We start from the raw sequence: 19,593 nt of genomic DNA, 5'->3' as shown, positions 1-19,593 counted from the left end.
ACAATCAGAACTACACAGTGAGACCTTGTCTCCAGATGAGGTGTGCTTGCGGTGGTGGACATGTGGGAGGCTCAGAGGACAACTTTGTGGAGTCCAAGGTGAGTCCTAGAGATGGAATCAGGTTCTCAGGCTTCGCAGCAAGCACCCCATTTTGCATGGGAGTTCCTTGAGCGGGGAGTTAACAACAACAAAAGAGCTTCAGGAACTCCCTGAAATGGACTGGATTCACTAGGCCATTCCCTGCCAGAGTAAACAGAGCCAAGCTGCAAAGAAGACTCTCCTAGGAGCCAAGCTGCCAAGAGGAGTCTGAGACCAGCTGAGCTGCCCTGAGGGGAGGACTCTCTCCAATCTGCTGAGCTGCCTGCAGGCTATTGGATGCCCTTCTGTTTCCCAGGTTTTGTGAGCTGTCACTCATGGTGGGTTGGGCCTTGGTGATGCAGTTGTCTTTGAGTCACTTCTGCTCCTAAAATTAACCCCTCGCCCATATCCCTGTAAGTAAGCCCAAAAAACCTTGGTTTACTAAGTTGGACTTTGGAGGTATTTGGTTGGTAGCGGATTCCCTATCTGGGGTGAGTAGACAAGTATGTTTTGTCTCCCCAGGAAAAGTTTTAGCACATGACAAACCTTTACCTACTAGGCCCATTGTGCTGGACCCCCAATAGCATTTTAAACACACACACACACACACACACCCAGGTTCTCTTTCATGCCAAGTATAAAGGTCTGCTACTGAGCTGCACCTCTCATGGTAACCCCAATAACTTTTATTTTGATTTGGTTTGGTTTTTGAGGCAGAAGGTCTTAACTGTGTAAGTATAGCATAGTATGCTATGATCCTCCTGCCTCAACCTTCCAAGTGCTGGAATCACAGGCATGAGTAGCCATGCCCAGGAAAAGTACATTTATTTTAATGACTTATTTTCTTTTTTTTTAAAGATTTATTTATTATGTATACAACATTCTGCCTCAATGTATTCCCGCACACCAGAGAAGGGCACCAGATTTCAGTACAGATGGTTGGGAGCCACCATGTGGTTGCCGGGAATCGAACTCAGGACCTCTGGAAGAGCAGCCAGTGCTCTTAACCTCTGAGCCATCTCTCCAGCCCCGACTTATTTTCTTGAATGGAATTAAAAAAAAAAACACATATTTTACTTTGTGTTTGTGAGCTTAAAGATTGAACTCTGGCCCTCCTTCACGTTAAACACTGGGACTCTGCCATTGAGCCATACCTCCCTCCAGTAAAATTTTTTGCTTTGTTTTGAAACAGAGGGTCTTGCTATGAACCCCAGGCTGGCTTCTGGCCCTGGAATTCTCTTGTCTGAGCCTCCTGAGTGCTGGGGTTATAGGCGTGTACCCCCCACACCCAGCTGATCGAAGTACAATTTCATTAGAGCAGATGTAGGCTCTGAACAACTGCCCCCTCCTCCAGGTCCAGAAGATGTGCATGCTACCAGTCGTTCATCCCTTTCTGAGGCGCGCTGGGCTCATCGCAGACACATCCCAGTCATCAGAACACTAGGGTCAGAGAAGAGCTGGTCCCCAGTGCAACCTCTACCGTGTTTACAAGCTGTTTCTCCATGCTTGGCTGACGTAACCCCAACCCTCACCATTCTTCCTTAGGGAAAATGACGGCTCTGCTTGCTTGTTTTTACTTCGATCTCTTGTTTTAAAAGTTGCCTTATTTATTTTCAAGCCTTTTCTTTCCTCCGCAGTGGTGGCCCTCACATTTAAAAAAAAAAAATTTTTTTTTTTGTTTTGTTTTTCAAAGCCACAAAACCAAGATACTTGCTGCATTGGTCTCACTTCCCAGGAATCGGGGGTGGGGGGTGGGATTTTTTTCCTTCTCAATTTGTTTAGTATTTTTAATTAGTTGTGGAAACATTTCAGTGCTACCTGAGAAGCGGCCCTGCACTGCCTGGGGCAGCTCCTCCTCCAGGGCCTCAGCGTGATAACTGCCCCCTACCCACGTGGGGCACAGAGGTGTCATCAGGCGCGCCCAGTTCTCCCGCCGCCCAGACCACGAGCTCCCTGGTTGGGACGCTTCTGGAAGGGAATGTAACTGCCTGATCGGTTGCCAAATTTAACTCCCTAGTCTTTGCTACCGGTCCCCTGGGGACCACGAGGTCCCTCAGTTCCCCGAGGGTGGATTCTGGAGGCAAGATCCGTTGATTTTAGGGTCCATGCCTGGACTGAGGGACGGGTCAGCCTCCAGTCCCCAGCCTCAGGGAGGATTAGGCAGACGCGACCCCTAGGACGCACAGACACCCGCTTGTCCCCTATCAAACAGGCAACCCTGCTGCTCCCGCGCCGCCTTAAAGCCGCAGCTCCGCCCTGCCCGCCCCGCCCATCCGCGGTTCTACCCAACCGCCGGTCCCGAGCCACACCACCGAGCGTCACAAAGCCACGAGTGGGCAAAGATCGCGCAGCCCGCAGCCGTCGGCGTAGAAGTGCCGGATCGCGCGACCCAGCTCCACCACCACCACCCGTCACCATGTCCAGCGAGGAGCTGGCTCGCAAGCTGCAGCGCCGGTTGAGACTAGAGGCGTTGACAGAGACCGATCAGGGCGCCCCCCAGGCTACACCCTGCGCTGCCCCAGCAGGGAACCAGGAGCCCGAACTGCCTGTCCCGGCACCCATGGCCAACGCGGATTCTGAGCTGAGCGCCAAGCTGAGCCGCAGGCTCGATATCCACCAGGGCAGAGTGAGGTCCCGCCGCAGCAAGGTCTTCAACCCCTACACCGAGTTCCCGGAGTTCAGCCGTCGCCTCCTCAAGGATCTGGAGAGCATGTTTAAAACGTGAGCGCTGGCTTTGCGCCCCCCGAGGAACGGGAGGCCTGGGACAGGGCGAGGGGTAGACACGCCGCGAGTGGAACGGTGCGGGGAGGAGACACACGGGTCCAAGAGGTGCACTGAGCATCTGGTCCAGTACAGCCAGTTCGTGCGCACAGGAGTCGGTTGCGCGCCATTAGGGACTTAGCCAGGCTAGGGATCTGAGAGGAGCTCTCTTTCTCAGGCAGAGCTCAGAAGTTCCCACTAAAGTCCACTCTCTGGAATCCCCTGCTTCCTCCACTCACTCCCCCCACCCCCCACACCCCACAGGTCCAGAGATTTGCTCTGAGCAACTTCTAGGAAGCAAGCCCGGGGCGCACCTCACCTGCCAGCCTTAACTTTATCCCTCAGGGAGAAATTAGCTGGATTGGCCTATTATCTTTTAAAACAAAGGTGAAAGTTAATTCTTGTCTTGCGCACCGGGTCTGAGGGATGAACCCAAGGCTCGGAACTTGGTTGATTTCCACTCGGGAAGAGATCGGGAGCCACCTGAGGGAGTCGCCTAGTCGGTTATCCCTTCCAGCTGGTTGGGTTGCAGATGCCGCTGGCTCAGATCTGGTTCCTGCTACCGGTCACTAGGATGGTGGCTGCTGGCGTCCGGATCACCCGTCAGAAGAGGAGAGAATACAGAGACCCAATGGGTGTACTGTCATTTGAGAGGTCTCTTCTCTGGCCTCATTTCCCTACCTGAAGAGGGAAGCAGTAAAGACCCTTGCCTGCCCCAACCCCCCGTCGTATTTAGGTTTGTTTTCTTTCCCAACATTTGGATTTGGGAAGCAAAGGCTGCATAGTGACACCTTGTCTCAAAAAAAAAAAAAAAAAATCCCATTTATTTATTTATTTATTATTTTTGAGGCAGGGTTTGCCTGCCTCTGTCTTCCAGTCGCTGGGATTAAAGGCCTGCGCCACCACCGCCGGGCACATTTATTTATTTACTGTGAGTGTGTATGCGTGAGGAAGTACCATGGCACACTCGGGAGGTCAGAGGACAACTTGTTCTCCCCCTCCACCATACAGGTGGTCAGAGCTGGTAGCAAGTGTCTTTACCGGCTGAGCCATCTCGCCGGCCCCGCCTTTGCCTTTTAAGGCCACAAAGTAGTCTGTACACCGAAAATGCCTCACCAAGCTATTAATATGATTTCCAGAATTGGGTTGAGACCGAGAAAAAATGGCTGGGGGAGCGAAGGCCGCTGGCCAGGTCATGCTTGGGCGTCTTTAAGAGCTCTTGGAATGTGTTTGCCTTCCACAAGGAGGCTCTATTTAAAGGCACTGTGGCGAGCACCGCCTCGCGCCCGCCGGAGGTCTGCAGAGCCCGCACCTGCAATACTCGCCTCTGACACCTCGATATCTCAGTCCCTGGCTCCCAGCCACCGTTTTCTGGGTTCAGTTTGGGCAACCCAGGAAGGTGGAGTTAGAACTATAAAGAATGAGACTCGAGCGTAGGTGTAGGTGGTGAAGCCCGGGGACACACAGTATCTTGACAAGAGACCCCAGTGATTTACTTTGGGTTTCACATTGCTTGGGAAGGACTGCTCTAGCCTGGATGCTCACCAGCGTGGCCATCCCTCCAGTCCTGGCAGGTTCACTTCACCTCCCTCTGTGGTCTCTTCCTCTCCGAGGGTTTCATTTGTTTTTACTGGGAAACCGCTCTTTGGAAGGATAAGTTGGTTTAGTCGACGGCCTAAAAAGAGTCAAGTCCATCCAGTCGGGAGGTCTCTGGGGCCGGCAATGTTAGCGCTGGCAAACACCAGGCACTGGCCCACCATCCAGCTAAGGGAGGGCAGTGTGTGAACTGGTGTTCCAGCAGAACCAACAGCGCAACAGTGCAGGGTATTTCTGCCGACCACCTGAATTATAGGTCAGACCTTTAGTTACTTGCAATAAAATTTAGCATGAACTAAGGGGAGTTATCCGGCTCCTACAGCAAAGCCAGGACAAGCTTCAGGTGTGGCTGGATTGGGGACACTCGGGTCATGTTTCATTGGTCTTTTCTTCCCCACCCCCTCTCTCTCTCTCTTTCTTGGATTATGAGTTAGGGTCTTATATTGCCCAAGTCAGCCTTATGAGACTGGCTAGGTGATCTCCCCCCACCCCCTCCAGAGGGCCTCACTTTGTAGTCCAGGCTTCTGGTTGTTGAGGTTACTTGCTTACAAGTTCAGCACATTTCTTGTTTTCTAAAGTCACCCCTCCCCCTACCACCACCTTATTTTTTCTTTTCTGTCATTATTCCCAGGTGGCTCCTTCCATTGGCAGAAGTATGGCCACAGCTGCTCTAGAAAAATCTGTGAGAAAGAGTAGTCACAGCAGCCTTTTTGTGCCCTTCTTAAGTGTGTGTGTGTGTGTGTGTGTGTGTGTGTGAGAGAGAGAGAGAGAGAGAGAGAGAGAGAGAGAGAGAGAGAGGAGAGAGAGAGACTTTACTATTGTTTATTATTGGCTCTTAACCAGGTGCTGTGCTCTGGGTGAATTCTTTGCTCTCATTGGCTAGAACTGAGCCTCATGCCTTCCCCTCAGCTCTGCCTACCTCAGGCTCCCCACGTCTAACGGGTTGTTGAGTTCAGACCTTCTAAATATTCATGAGACTCAGTAATAGAAGTCACTGTCCCCAACTGAGACTGTTTTCCCACAGGTGCTTCTGCTGAGTCTTCTATGCCTGAGGCAGCAGGAAAGCCATCCTTTCTCCCCGACAGTCAGGTTCCCCCAGGCTGGGAGATTCGCTGTCTAGACTCTCCTAATAAACTCTGGGTTTAGCTCTTATCTGACCTGCTCTTCCCAGGGAGACGTGAAGCCCAAACCAGCAGTGAGTGAAGACATTTTCTGAACGGTTCAGAGGTGCCTGTGGTCAGATCTGCCCAGCTGCCCTCCCTCCTTGTCAACTGCTTTCTTCCACCTCGAGCTGCCTCAGGGTGGCCAGCTGGCTCTTGGTCCTTGGTACATTCCATCAACTGGTGTTTGTACACACATACAGGTGTGTGTCTGTGTTCTGCCGACCTTACCCAGGCAAGGGCGGGGGGGGGGGGCCCTGAGTCCTTTCCAAGCCCCTGGGGCTTGGTGATTTGTAGATCTGCTCTGGCCTGGCCCTATCACCTGTCCCATAGGTTCGTTAGTGTTCCTTTTCCTCTGCCTACCATCCTGCATGACTTAATTTTATTTATTGAGAAGGGTTTTTACTGTATAACCAGGCTACCCTGGAACTTACAGCATTGCTCCTGCCTCAGCTTTCCGAGTGTTGAGATTAGATATGTGTGCTTGTGGGCTCTGTATTATTATTTTCTTTTCTCAGAGACAGGATTTCATATATCTTAGGCTAGCCCTGAACTCACCATGTAGCCAAGTTGAACTTTGAAGTTCTGATCCTCCTGCCTCTAGCTCTCAAGTGTCGGAACTACAGACTTGTATCACCCTATCCATTCATGCAGTACTGGGGATCAAACCCAGGGCTTTGTGTATGCCAGGCGAGCACTTCACCAACTAAACCACACCCTGGTCCTTCTGCATGACTTTTTAAAGAAAATATAAAACTGCCCAGGTCCTCCTGAACACCCACGCGCCCTCTAAGCCCCACACTTTGGTCATAGTGTGCTGTGCTGACTGTTAGCTCTGGGTCAGACAAGGAACCCTGCAGAAGGCCTGGGGCTCCTGCAACCCAGACTCCTAGAGATCAGTGCATTCGAATCAACTCTGTTTTCCTGACCCTGAGAGTCTGGTCATCTGGGGCAAGTTCAGGTTCCCCTTACCACCCCTCTCTGCCCCCAAACATTGTGCTAAACAAACAAGCAAACACATCTTCTATTGGACGGCTTTCTACCTCTCCCTCCTGGCTGACCAACCACTCTGGGAGGTCGCAAGGACATGACTGCAAGCAGGACTTCTGCGGTTCAAACCTGGCCTTATCTCTGCTCTCCAGGAGAGTTCCTCTGGGCAGCCAGCTTGAGTGCTCTTAGTGTTTGGGGTCCCCTTCTGCCAGCTGGGGCTGTCCTGTGGTGTGTGGGGAGTAGTTCACTGATGGATGCTTTTTGGAAACACTTCCTGGGTTGGTTTCAGCTACTGACTTTCTATTATTATTATTATTATTATTATTATTATTATTATTTTGGCTTTTGGTAGTGTCTCACTGTATCCCAGGCTAGCCTTGAATTGAAAGCAACCCTCCTGCCTCAGGCTAAGTGCTGGGATTATGGAAATGAGCTAACACTGCTGACTTTACTCACAGAGTTTTAGATGATTACATGGTTGCCATTTTGTCCCCATTGAAATTTGCACTGCTTTTGTTTAACGAGACACGCTTCCCCAACTTGAAGGTGACTGACTCTCAGGGGCTTTTGCTTGGTGGTTTGTCCTTCCTCTTCTCGTCATTAGTGGCAGGGTCTCACTAAGTGGACCACAGGTTCGCAGCACCACACCCAGAGACAGCCTGCTCTTTGAGCTGTGTTGTGGTGGTCTGGTCCTTCTGGGGTAGTAGGCAGATCTCTGGCTCAGTGTCCCACTTCCCTGAAGCTTCCAGAACTCAGTACTCAGTTCCATATTCTGGGTGGCTAAAGACAGGTACACTTTATTCTCTGGGAGCTGAAAGTCTGCAGTGCAGGTGGGTGTTGGCCATACCCTGCCTGCTCTGCCAGCTCCAGGCAGGCAGAATCTTACTGCCTCCTATCTCTGTATGTCTTTCTCTGTCTCTCTTTGTGTGTCTGTGTCTTTCTCTGTTCCTGTCATTTGTGCGCTCTCTCTCTCTCTCTCTCTCTCTCTCTCTCTCTCTCTCTCTGTGTGTGTGTGTGTGGTCTGTCTGTCTGTCCGTCTTCACAGGGCTTCACACTGTAAGGTTCTGGATGGACATGATGTGGGGGAAAGAGGATTCTATTAACAAAGGAAAGTGAGTGAGACAAGCCATGCAGTCCTCAGAACGCTGTGGATCTGAGATTCAGGAAGGTGGGAATCAGCCCCCTCCCCGTGGACTAGCCTTCTCAAAGCCAGTCTCTTGTGGAAAAGCGATCCAGTGGAGCCCAGCCGCATCTGTGCGGAGAGCGCTCTGGCTTCAGTCGGGCTTGGCAGAATTTCACTTTTTAGTAGTTTCTAGATGCGCATTCTGATGTCGCCCTCTCTCCTTGGGCCCCTTGCAGGGTGTAACCTGATTAGACCAATGCATGCAAAGCGCACCCACTCATTGTCAGGAGGCAAGGCTGAAGAGATTCACCCAGACACAGGAAAAATATCCTTTGGTTTTTTATATTTGATTTTCCTCTTTTAAGTGGCTTGGCGTAGGGGTTCCTTATATTTTTCAAAGCTTTCGAAGCGGGGGGGGGGGGGGGTTCCCAGCTGGGGAGCTTGCTGGGTTCTTGGAGTAGGTGTCAAGTGTCCTGAGTTCTAAATGGGGTGCTGGAGAAGAAAGACAACTTTCTAATGAGTGTGGGGAGCCAGAGGCGTCGGCAGCCTGGCCAGAGCTATTGCCTCTCTGTTTCCAAGCGTGTAAGTGTGTCACTGGATAGCTGGAGCCGGAATAGTGGCCTGGTTTTAAAGGAAGGGTGAGAAGGGCCCAGAAGAAACTGACCCTATAATGTGTGTACATGGCTGAAATGCGATCGCAGCTGGCTGTGCCGTCGAGGTCAGGCAGGAAGAGGCCCCTGGCGAAGGGAGAGAACACGGGACAGCCACTCGCAGGCAGGACCCAAGCGCAGCAGCTTCCCGCGCAGCTGTGGTGCCTCTTCAGCACAGTGGTGAGAGCTTGTGTTTCAACTCCCCAAAGAGAGGGCGGGAAGGATAGGAACGTTGCTATTTTATTACGAATCTGAAATGCTGATGTCAAGATGCCCTGCCAAGACCACATTCCCCATTGCCAAGACACCACCGACTACTGAAAGCGTGGGCTTCCCTCCCCCTCTCCACTTTTCCTCCCTCCTTAGTCTGCCTAGGAGGAGGAAGAAAGGAGTGTGGAGTGTGGGGGATTGGATTTTCTTTCTCTCTTAGTTTTGGTTCTGGGGCTAGAACTCAAGGCTTGTGCGTGTCAAGCATACCCTCTGACCATGGAGCCACACTCTCAACTCTTCTAGACTGCCTGAGAATTTTGCATACAAGTGAAGTGTATCCTCTTAAGGCAGATGGAGGGAGGTGCCCACATTTCGACTTCTTAAGCTTCAGTGTGAATTGGTTCTTGCCATAGGGCAGATGGGAGCCAAGGCATGGCTCACTGGTAGAATGTTCACTGTCAGCACGCTTGAGGCTCTGGGTTCCATCCCCAGTGCAAGCACACACAAACACACACAGACACACACACAGACACACACACACACACACACACACGATAGGCAGAGTAGAATGGAGAAAAACAAATAGAAGCTAAGGGCTTTTCTGACCCCTGGACCGTAGGTAGCCCTCGCCAGTAGTGACACCCCTTGGGTTTGAAGTGTTCTCACCTGCACTGGGTTTGTATAGTTAACCATCTTGACTTGAGGGAGAGGCAAGAGAACCCAGGACTGGCCCAAATCCCTGGGAAGTAACTCCGGGCTGGTCCTCTGAGAGTCTTGGCCTCTAGCAGAAAGATGCATGAATGTTCCTCTCCTCCCAGCCCCTTGATTCCCACCTCACTCTCTCTCTGAGTCTCCTCTGCATCACATCGTATGGGAAGTTGAAGGATGCTACCTTAAAACAGAGTCATGAAAATGGTTTTTAAGCCTAAAAGATTCCTGTGATAGGGAAAAAATAGCTGGACACGGTCACTGCTGTGTCCCCTCTGCAGCCCCTTGTCATTTCAAAGGCTAGTGCTGAACCCTGGGTCTATCCAGGCCAGTGACCAGCCAGGCAAAGGCGATATTATAATGGGTTTTGCCAAGCTGTAGCTAGCTACCCTTATGGCCTTCGATGGGGGTTCTGTTAGTGAGGAAAGAGAAGTGACCCCCAACTGTGTCTCTCTGGGTCTCTTGTGAGATAATGCACCACGATTCTTGTATGCCTACCTGTTTTTTATGTATGTGTGTTTCTTTTTTTAATTAATTTATTTTTATTTCATGTGCATGTGTGTATTGCCTGCACGTATGTCTATGTGAAGATATCAGATCCCCTGAAACTGGAGTCACAGGCAGCAATGAGCTGCCATGTGGGTGCTGGGAATTGAACCCGGATTCTCTGGAAGAGCAGCCTGTGCTTTAACCGCTAAACCAACTCTCCAGCCCCGTGTGTGTATGTGTGTGTGTGTGTTTCTGTTTGTTTGTTTGTTTGTTTATTTAAGTATAAGTCCTATTTTATTTTTCCAAGGTGTTTTCTTCTGTCCCTATGAAGCCACCTCTTTACATGGACTTTGGTGGAGGTTGTGGTGCAGGACCAGCAGGCCTAAATCGTGGTGGGGGTGTTCGGTCCTTCCGAGCTTCTCGAGATCGTTTCCTGACCACCTTGCTATGACTAGCACAGCTCACACGGTAATGCACATAACGTTTGGGGAGCACATAAGCGTCAAAGACACTTGCTTCGGATATGTCCCTGATGGCAGTGGCCTCTACGATGTTCCGGATGACGAACTTCTCAATGGCCTTGTCCTTGGGCATGCACCGGGCACAGTTAGTGCAGCAAATTGGCTGCACATGGCCATGGCCCTTTTTGGCATGACCGTTGTTTCTCCTTTTTTTTTTGGTCATCTTGGAGCCAAGTCCCGAAAGAGCTTATTTTGTTTTTTTGAGAGAGGTTTTTCTCTGTGTAGCCCTTGCTGTCCTGGAACTCACTCTGTAGACCAGGCTGGCCTCAAACTCACAGAGATCCTCCTGCCTCTGCCTCCTGGGTGCTAGGATTAGAGACCACCACTGCCTGGCCCTTACCTGTGTTTTTATTTACCTGTGGGGTTTTGGGTGGCAGGCATGGAGGCCAACAGTGGGGCATGGAGAATCCTATCATGGAGTCCTTTCTCCTGGGACACACATCTCTGTCTCTGAAATCCACATCTATCCCCATTGTTTTCTTCTTGCCTATGGTTTGGGCTGCTGTGTGGGATGTTATGTCCACTGTCTTCCCAATCTTCTCTCAGGTAATCATCCAGTGCACCCTCTGAGTCCGAAGGGCCCAGCTGGTTATGCTCATCCCCTCCTGCCTGCCTTCTGTTGTTGAGAACTGCTTACCATTGCTCCCATCCTTTACCCCCCAGCCTCCTTTGTGTTCTCTACCAAGTGTGTCTTGGGGGTCATGCCTCTGATTTCCTCCCCTCTGAAAATCAGGCATGTGTGGCATCAACTTGCATTCATGGGCCTTGTCCCTTTAGTAGTGGCCTGTAGTTTTGTTGCTAAGGTTCCTAACCCTTGACTTAGAGGCTTTTGTGTAGGCAGTTGTCTTTTTGGTTTTTTTTGTTTGTTTGTTTTTTTGGATTTTCGAGACAGGGTTTCTCTGTAGTTTTTGGTGCCTGTCCTGGTAGCTCTTGTAGACCAGGCTGGCCTCGAACTCACAGAGATCCGCCTGCCTCTGCCTCCCAAGTGCTGGGATTAAAGGCGTGCACCACCGCCGCCTGGCTTGTGTAGGCAGTTGTATGTGTGTGTATCTGTCGGTCGGTCGGTATCTTGTTTTGACGGTGCTGGGGATAGAGCCCAGAGCCGCATGCATGCTAGGCATGTGTTTTCCCACTGAGCTACACTCAGCTCTGGCCTATTTGATTTATTCATTAAACAGAGCATCATTGTTGTATGTGCGATGCGCGTGCGTAGAGGTCGGAAGACAACTCTGCGGAGTCTGTTTCCTCCTTTCACTTTTATGTGGGCCCCGGGATCGAATTCAGGTCTTCAGTTCAGGTCATAGCAGGTGCTCCTCCTGCCGAGGCACTCTCTCGCCTCCTTGTTTGTTTGTTTCAGCCTGGCATCCCTCCGCTTCTGAATGAAGACCAGTTCTTTGGCTCAGAGCTAGGCCTGGTTTGCTGATCACAGCAGACCTCCTTCCTAGGCTAAGCAGGACCTTTGGGACAGGGTAGGGGCTGGGTGGAAACCCAATGGAGGGGCAGGGGGCTCCTCATAGCTGTGCTAGGGTCTGATTCCAACCTAGTGACCCTCATTGCTGGTGGGTGTGGTGACTGTCTAGTCTCCCTCTCCAAGGCCAGTGGTAGGTCACAGACCCACCCTCGGCCTACTGCCAGCTTGGACTAGGATTGCAGGAAGCAGAGGAATAATGTTTAGGAATTACAGGCCGTTGTGTGCTGGTCCTTCCACCCCTTCCTGGTGGTAAAACACCCAGAGAACCTCCCCAAACCCCCTCTCGTCTCTCCCTTCCCTCCTCCCTGCCGCAGTACTTACTGAATACCCATTGTGCTTTGGGAGAGCTCTTGCCAAAAATAGCTCACTGCTGACAGCCCTAGTTCTTTGGCCATGGGGACCTGCTGAGTTCAGTCATGGCCTTGGAGAAGCTGGCCCTGGATCCTGCCCAGTTTGGTCTTGGCAGTGACTTTCTCTGCCCCTCCCTAAGTGTCAGACGCCCCTGTGCAGGGTAGCCAGTGAAACTGAGTAGTGCCCCCCTCCCCGCAGCGGTGTTCTGTGCTCGGAGTCACACAGAGTGCCTACTGTATACAGACTCAGTTTTAGCCACGCACACACGGGAGCTCGATCCTGCCTTTCTGTGCTCTGCATTGGGGGCCAGCAGCATGCTGACGGTACAGCAAGGCAGTGGAGTCACAGAGCAGCCAGACGACCGGCCCGGGAACTCTGTTCTTCTGTGTCAAGAGTCTTCTTCATTAATGCCCCTTCTACCCCAAGCCCCAGGCTCTAGATCTCAGCCACCCTTGACACGGATCACTGCACTTCTTGCCTCTGCAGCCTGCCTGGACTCCAGGTCCCACTGGACACCCCACTCATGTCACACTGGGCCTTGTCCATCTATCATAGACGTTGTAGCCATAGGGACCTTGCCTGAGCTCAGACCTCATTACTCATCCCTTTTTCAGAAGCCCTTGTGGATTAGAGGCAGCATAGAACATTCCTGAAAAAAAGCTAGACTCCTCATTGCTGCCCCTTAAGGTCCACCTCTCCCTTCTCTCACTGGTCCTTCCAGCCTGTCTCTGCCACGCCCTCCAGTCAGTTTCCAGCAGGTGACGCTTATGTTTCTCAGTTACTGTCTCTTGTGTGGTCTCCTCCTCCCCCTGGGAAATCAACCGTGTGTGTGTGTGTGTGTGTGTGTGTGTTTTGACGCAGGATTTCTCTCTGTAACCCTGGCTGTCCTAGAACTCACTCTGTAGACCAGGCTGGCCTCGAACTCAGAGAGCCTCCTGCCTCTGACTCCCCAGAGCTGAGATTAAAGGTATGCGCCACCACACCCTGCCTAGAGCCAGATGTTTTAAAAGAAAAAAAAAAAGTCAAAGGCAGGATTTCATTCATTTCAGGCTGGCTTCAGACTTGGCATGTAGCCAAGGGTGACTTTGAATTTCTGATACTCCTGTCTCTACCTCCAAGTGGAGGCGTTGGGATATTATAGATGTATGCCACCATGCTGTCAGCCCCTAGCGCCACAGGGATGGCATGATGACTAAGCACTCTACCAACTCAAGGATTCTTTACAGTTGAGGGTGACCGACATTTCTCTGTGGTCTTGCTGGCCATCTCGGGGGCATGGACCTCCTACAGCGATTCTGGGCTCAGTCAAGCTGCAGTTGCGTGAAGGCCCTGTACACTGCCAGGCAGTGACTCAGGCCTGTCGTAGGGCCTTGCAACTCCCTGGAGCAGAGCCACTGACCTGCTCAGGCACAAGCCTGTAAGTGAGATGTGGAAAAAGGTAAATGACCACTTCTCAGGTTGTGCCCAAGATCGCGTGACCACAGAGTGTACAGTTGGGGCCCTAATTAGGTCACTGCTTCTAGCCGGGTGCTCTAGACACTGAAGGCTGCTGGGTTTAAGGTGGTGCCAGCCTAGAGGAGGGCACAGGAAGGAGTCTTGTTGGTGGGGGAAGAGTGGAGGCAGAGATGGATAGCTGAGGACAGAAGGGTGACAGCCTGTGTGTACTCTCTGCATATTGGAGTCATAAGTCAGTCCTCACACTAAAGCCGGGACGTGGCCTTTGGCTGTCTTCAAGCCCCCGCCCCAAGCTGGCTGCAGGGCTAGGCTTCTCTTAGTACCTCCCCCAGACCCTTTACTTCCTGAATTTCCTGACCTGGGAATCAGCAGGGGTGGGTGCTGCCTGACCAGCCCTAATGGATCATGGAAAGCCTCTACTGTTTGGGGGCATTGTCCCCATAGTCCCCAGCAGGACTGGTTCCAAGGGCACCTCTATCCTGGGGCCCAGCCCCTCAGAACTTTTCAAGGCTGCAGCATGGCATGCTCCTTTGGCCAACTTGGTTGGAAGACCCCCTCCAAGTGTGGTGGACAGACAGGCCTGTGAGCCCAGCTCTTCTGAGGTGGAAAAAACTCTCAAGTTCAAAGTCCACTTGGGCTGCAAATTGAGGTCAAGACCAGCTCGAGATGTAGCTCAGTGATGGAGTATTGTTTATCATGAGAGGCCCTGAGCTCAACCACTGGTAACCAACCAAAAGAGAAAAATAATCCCGGGACTTCCCCCGTTCCCTCTCACACACACACTGTCTAGGCCTGCTCCAGACTGGCATCCCACAGGCCACCAGAGCCTGTGCCTTCTCTATCTGCTCACTTCCCTCTCCTTTCTGAATGAACCACCTCCAAATTTTCTCACTCTGTTCCTTGTCCCAAATCACAGGCCAGCCTGCCTGTGCCAACTCAGACCCAGCAAAACCCAGACCCCTTTTGAAAAGCACCCTGGGATCACGTAGTAATAGTTGATCCTTAACCAGGTGAGTTCTTTTCTGTGTACTGTTTGCAGCTGAGAACTTATTTGCCTGCAATCCTTTTTAAAAGACTTTTGTTATTTTTAATTATGTGTGTATGTTGGGGGGGGGGCAGGGTTTACACGTGAGGGCAAGTACCCTCTGAGTCCAGGAGAGGGAGGCAGGGTATTTGGGGCTGGAGTTGATGAAACATTTGATGTGGGTCCTGAAAACCAAACTCAGGTCCTTTGGAAGAGAAGGAAGAGCTCTTAACTGCTGAGTCTTGCTTCCAGCCCCTCTCCTGGGAATGTTGGCAACATCTGGAGAAAAGTAGGGTTTGGATGACCAGAGAAACAAGCCCATGAAGTACCTGGGCTTTGATCTGGTGATTCCAGGAGCCTGTGCCTTCCTCCAGAGGAGCCCATTGAGGCTGAATTGTCCCCGGTCACATTTGCATTGTTGGCGTACCAGGGCTGTTCCCTAGGCACCTCCTTGGCAGGTTCTTGGCATTTTATGAGAGGCAGTTCGTGTGGTTAACTTGTTTGGTCATTATCATGCCCCTTTAGGGTGGCCTTGGAGGCCACCAAACCTTGTTTCCACATAATATACCTGGCATCAGTGGGAGAATTCACACATAAGGCTCCCCACACTTTGTTAACTTCTTTCTCTTGGACTGGTTCCACTCCCTGTTAGCAGCTTTCTTTGGCAGGTATCCCATGGCTCTGGCATCTCCAACATCTTGGGGTCTTCAAAGTAGTCCAGGCTATGACTTCACAACTTCATGCAAGGGCCTTTCCAGTCCTCCTTTCAGAACACCACTGACGCATGCCTGACCTCAGCTCCTTGACCTAGAGGAGGATTCCAAAACCCCTTTCTTCTACTCTTGACTCAGAACCAGAACCATATGGCCGAAGCTGCCAAGTTCTGCTGTTTACTGGGGCTGGAACATGGTCCCCTCATTCAGTTACATCTTCACCAACTTCCTGATTCTCCCTGCCTAAGCTTGGTTGTCCTGAGACTTGCTCTGTACACCAAGATGGCCTCAAACTCAGATCACCAGCCTCTGCCTTCCCAGTGCGGGAACTGAAGGTGTGCCCCACCACACCTGACTCTAAGCTTTTCTTCAGTTCCTTCCCCCCCCCAACTTGGAAACAGCTGTGGGGTCTTGCCCTGAGGTCACCACTCCCCTTATTCCATTTCTTAATCTTTTTATCTCCTTGAACAGAAGATTTAGCTCCATTCCACTTTCTGGTACCCTTTTCCTCCTCAAATGTGTTTCCTTGCTTAGCTTGCTCCTTTTCGTTATATGTCTTCATTAGAGTTTACCATTAATATCCATACAACAGAGTCTATACTAGATTGTTTTGAAATTTCTTCTGCCAATGAAATGAATCCAGAATTCTTTGCTTTAGCCTCAGGCAGACTCTTAGGACAAAGGCAAAAGGCAGCTACTTCACCAAATATCACAAGAACAATCTCTAGGGCTGGGGAGATGGCTCAGAGGTTAAGAGCATTGCCTGCTCTTCCAAAGGTCCTGAGTTCAATTCCCAGCAACCACATGGTAGCTCACAACCATCTGTAATGGGGTCTGGTGCCTTCTTCTGGCCTGCAGGCATACACACAGACAGAATATTGTATACATAATAAATAAATAAATAAATAAATAAATATAAAAAAGAACAATCTCTAGGCAACATACTAAAATTCTCTTCTGAAACCTCTTGAATGAGCGCCCCCCATAGTTCAAATAACTCTTAGCAGCACTGTCTTCCATGCTCCCACTAGTATGGTCCATTAAGCAGTGCTTAAAGCATTATAACACTTTCCAAACCCAAATACCAAAGTCCAAATTCCTCCAAACACATGGTCAGCCCATCACAGCAATACCCCACTCCTGGTACCAACTTCTGTCTTAGTTAAGGTTTCTTATTGCTGTGAAGAGACACCATGACCATGGCAACTCTTGTAAAGAAAGCATTGAACTGAGGATGGCTCGCTTATATTTTCAGAGGTTCAGCCCAGTGTCATCATGATGGAGAACATGGCAGCGTGCAGGCAGGCATGGTGCTGGAGCTGAGACTGCTACATCTTGACCGGAAGGCAGGAGGAAGTCAATTGACTGTCACCCTGAGGGAAGCTTGAGCAAAAGAGACCTTAAAGCCACCTCCATGGTGACACAACTTCCTCCAATAAGGCCACAGCTCCTGGTAGTGCCACTCTCATTGGGGGCCGTTTTCTTTCAAGACACCACAACTGGTGTTCTACAGCCTTCAAAAAAATGTTCATCTTTTACCAGAAAAGGAAGAGAATTTTCCCTGAGGTCCCTAGGCACTGGCTGTGTAAGAAAGAGCAGGTTAATTGGGAGTTCAAACTTGCCTTGTGCTAGTCCACATGCTGGTCCACCTCCCCAACTCTTCCATCCTTGGCTAAGGCTACCATACACTCACCAGCTGGGTGGTGCCCTCCAAAAATCTATCCTGTGTTGGTACCCAGAGGAGAGGTTTTCCGAGCCAGACGCCGGATGTTGGCCCTTAATTCAACCTCACTGTGCTCTTGCTACTCTGATGAAGTCAGCTCTTCCAGAATGCCTCGTGTGAGTTGTCCTGCCTCCCCCTTTCCAGATTATTCTGGCACCCCAAAACCATTTAGCAGCAGAAGTCCCCTTGCTGGGCTCTGCACCTTTGCCCTTTTGTTGGCTCCTGTGCGGCAGGTGACGCTGCACTGCCGCCTCACAGTGCAGCACTTGCATTGTGTCTGCATCCTTTCTGGGACTGTCTTTGTGTTTCGCTCCTGCCTCAGAGGCCCCAGCACACGTGAGCCTAGCGATGAGGGAGTGAACAAACGGGAGCTCAAGAAAGCCAGGAGCTGTGGGACAGAAGTGGCCGTGAGCAGGCTAGACATCAGAGGTGTTGCGTTAACTCTGTCATTGTGTTCGCCTGCTGAGAGCCAGGGCTGTCCAGAGTCGGAGTGAGCACTCTGACTTTGGGAGTGGTGATAACACTCTGAAGATCTGGTTTCCCAGCCTGCTGCAATCGGGAAGATAGGAAGGACAGGCGCTATGATTGCTAGGGAGGACTTCGGGGAACTGGGTAGAGGGACTGACTCCAGGTCTGTGACCTCAGGAAGTCCCTGAGGCTGAGGCTGATCTAGACAGGTACAGTTGGGACCATCAGATTGGGCCTCTGAGTGACCACCTGCTGGGGGTGGAATTTTAAGTGCCTTTCCCTGACTTAAAAGTGCCTGGGGTCCCACAGGAGCTGCTGAAAGCTGGCTCTTATTCAGCTGGATTGGGACGAACAATGATTCTGACAATCCCACAATGTCCTTGTTCTGTGCCCCCAGCTCTGGTCCTTTGAAAAGACCTACGTTTCCAACAAAACAAAGCCTTGCTATGTGCGCTTGCGGGTGTACAAGCTGGGAGCTGCATGCACCCAAAGATAGCTATGAGTGTGCCCCAACCCAAAATCATAAAACTAAAACAAGTCTTTTTTCTTTTTTCCTTTCTTTCTTTTCTTTTCTTTTTTTTTTTTTTTTTTTTGAGGGAGGCAATTATTTTTGTAACTCAGTTGTGAGCTTCTCAAGCATAACTTTGTAGATGACATTGTGTTACAGTGTCAAAGGATTGTCCTGGCTGAGGCACAGGCTCCACCTACCTCCAGGCACCACCATCTTCCTGAGAAAGCCCTGAGGAGTCCCTGGGGAGTTTCTGATGGCAGAGCCACTGCACAAAGGTTACCCGGTTTCTTTCTTCATTAATGGCAGGATTATTCTGGTGAGGTGAAAGCCAAGAAAGCCCAGGGGCTCTGTGCGGTGCAAACAAAAGGAACGAGCAATTCATGGGGGGAGGGGGCGGGGCAGATGTCCAGAATTGGTTGTTTTTGTCCCCTCACTGCTATTTTTTTAATAGCTAGGCCAGGTTGAGTGTGGGCTACCCTGGCCAGGGACTTAACCTGCCTCTCCTCACGTAGCCTTCATTGTTACCCAATCAGGAAAGAGTGGGGAACATTTCCCAGTGGAGCTGGAACCCTGGCCTTGTCCCCAGTGGGATGGCTCAGAGAGTCTCTTCTGACACAGAACGGGGAGGCAAGCGGTGGGTTACATTTTCCTCAAACGTCAAAGATGGTGAAGACTGGGACCAAGTTGATTCTGGGTAGATCTTTGGGGTAGAAGCCTGGAAGCCATTTACTTGTCTTGTCTGTGGGCTATGACTTGTCTGTGGGGGAGCGACTCATTCATTAAAAGACCCTAGGCACCAGTCATAGTGTCTGCTGAGGATTAGCTCCTTTGACAATGTCACAGAGCAGGTCAAATCTCTCCCAGGTACCCAGCAGGGTGGGGCCTGTGCCCAGGTCTTCAGAGCCACCTGGAGGGCCAATGGCACTAGAATTCTCCCAGTTAAATCCCGTAGAACCTGAAGAGGGAAGGGACAGAGAAAATGGGAAACATCACATATCTAGAAGGAGGCCACTGGAAACAGAGGAAGAAGGGCTTAGGGCTACGCTACTTTTCTCCTCTTTTTCCTCCTCCTCCACTTCCTACACTCCTCCTCCTCCTCTTTAATTTTGTTGGGATTTATTTTCTTTTACATTTGAGTGTTTTGCCTGCATGCACATATGTGGATGCCAGAAGAAGGCATCAGATCCCCTGGAACTGGAGTTACAGTTGGTGACAGATGAGTTACCATGTGGGTGCTGGGACCTCAACCTCTGTCCTCTTGGAGAGTAACCAGTGCTCCTAACCACTGAACCCCAGCCCTGAGGCTGTGCTGGTTCTTTGCTGGGTGAATCAGGTGAAATTTTTCTGAGATGCTCAGTCGGTGAGACCATTCCTCTGAATGATCGTAACGATAGTGCTGTCTTGACCGGAAGTAAACTCTGTTGCATGTGCTCTGAGTCTTGGGTGCCATGCTGTGGGGCCAACTTAGAATCCACTCATTCCCAGACCTTACAGCTATAGCTCTTAGCTTTTCTGCTGCTCTTCAGATGGAAACTGCAAAAGGCATAATTTATCTAAAACAGTTAGGATCTTTTTGGGACCATGAGCATGCC

At 50.9% G+C, this 19,593-nt stretch overlaps 2 protein-coding genes across 2 annotated transcripts in view; one reads left to right on the top strand and one right to left on the bottom strand.

Moving 5' to 3' along the window:
- Positions 1-2,382: 2,382 nt before the first annotated feature.
- Positions 2,383-19,593, top strand: part of Efhd1 (EF-hand domain family member D1) — a 46,524-nt gene continuing 29,313 nt past the window's right edge. Inside the window, exon 1 of the mRNA XM_057761706.1 lies at positions 2,383-2,799. Within this exon, the coding sequence (XP_057617689.1) occupies positions 2,495-2,799 (305 nt within the window). The 5' untranslated portion in view covers positions 2,383-2,494. The remainder of the gene's footprint in view (positions 2,800-19,593) is intronic.
- On the bottom strand, positions 10,104-10,448 carry LOC130869497 (40S ribosomal protein S26-like). Its single transcript, XM_057761707.1, has one exon. The coding sequence runs from the start codon at positions 10,446-10,448 to the stop codon at positions 10,104-10,106; it is 345 nt and encodes a 114-aa protein (XP_057617690.1).

Source organism: Chionomys nivalis, chromosome 2, assembly GCF_950005125.1.
Source record: "Chionomys nivalis chromosome 2, mChiNiv1.1, whole genome shotgun sequence".
In the NCBI taxonomy this organism is placed as follows: domain Eukaryota; kingdom Metazoa; phylum Chordata; class Mammalia; order Rodentia; family Cricetidae; genus Chionomys; species Chionomys nivalis.
Note: the sequence above shows the minus strand (reverse complement) of the source record. Positions and strands in the feature narration are given on the sequence as shown.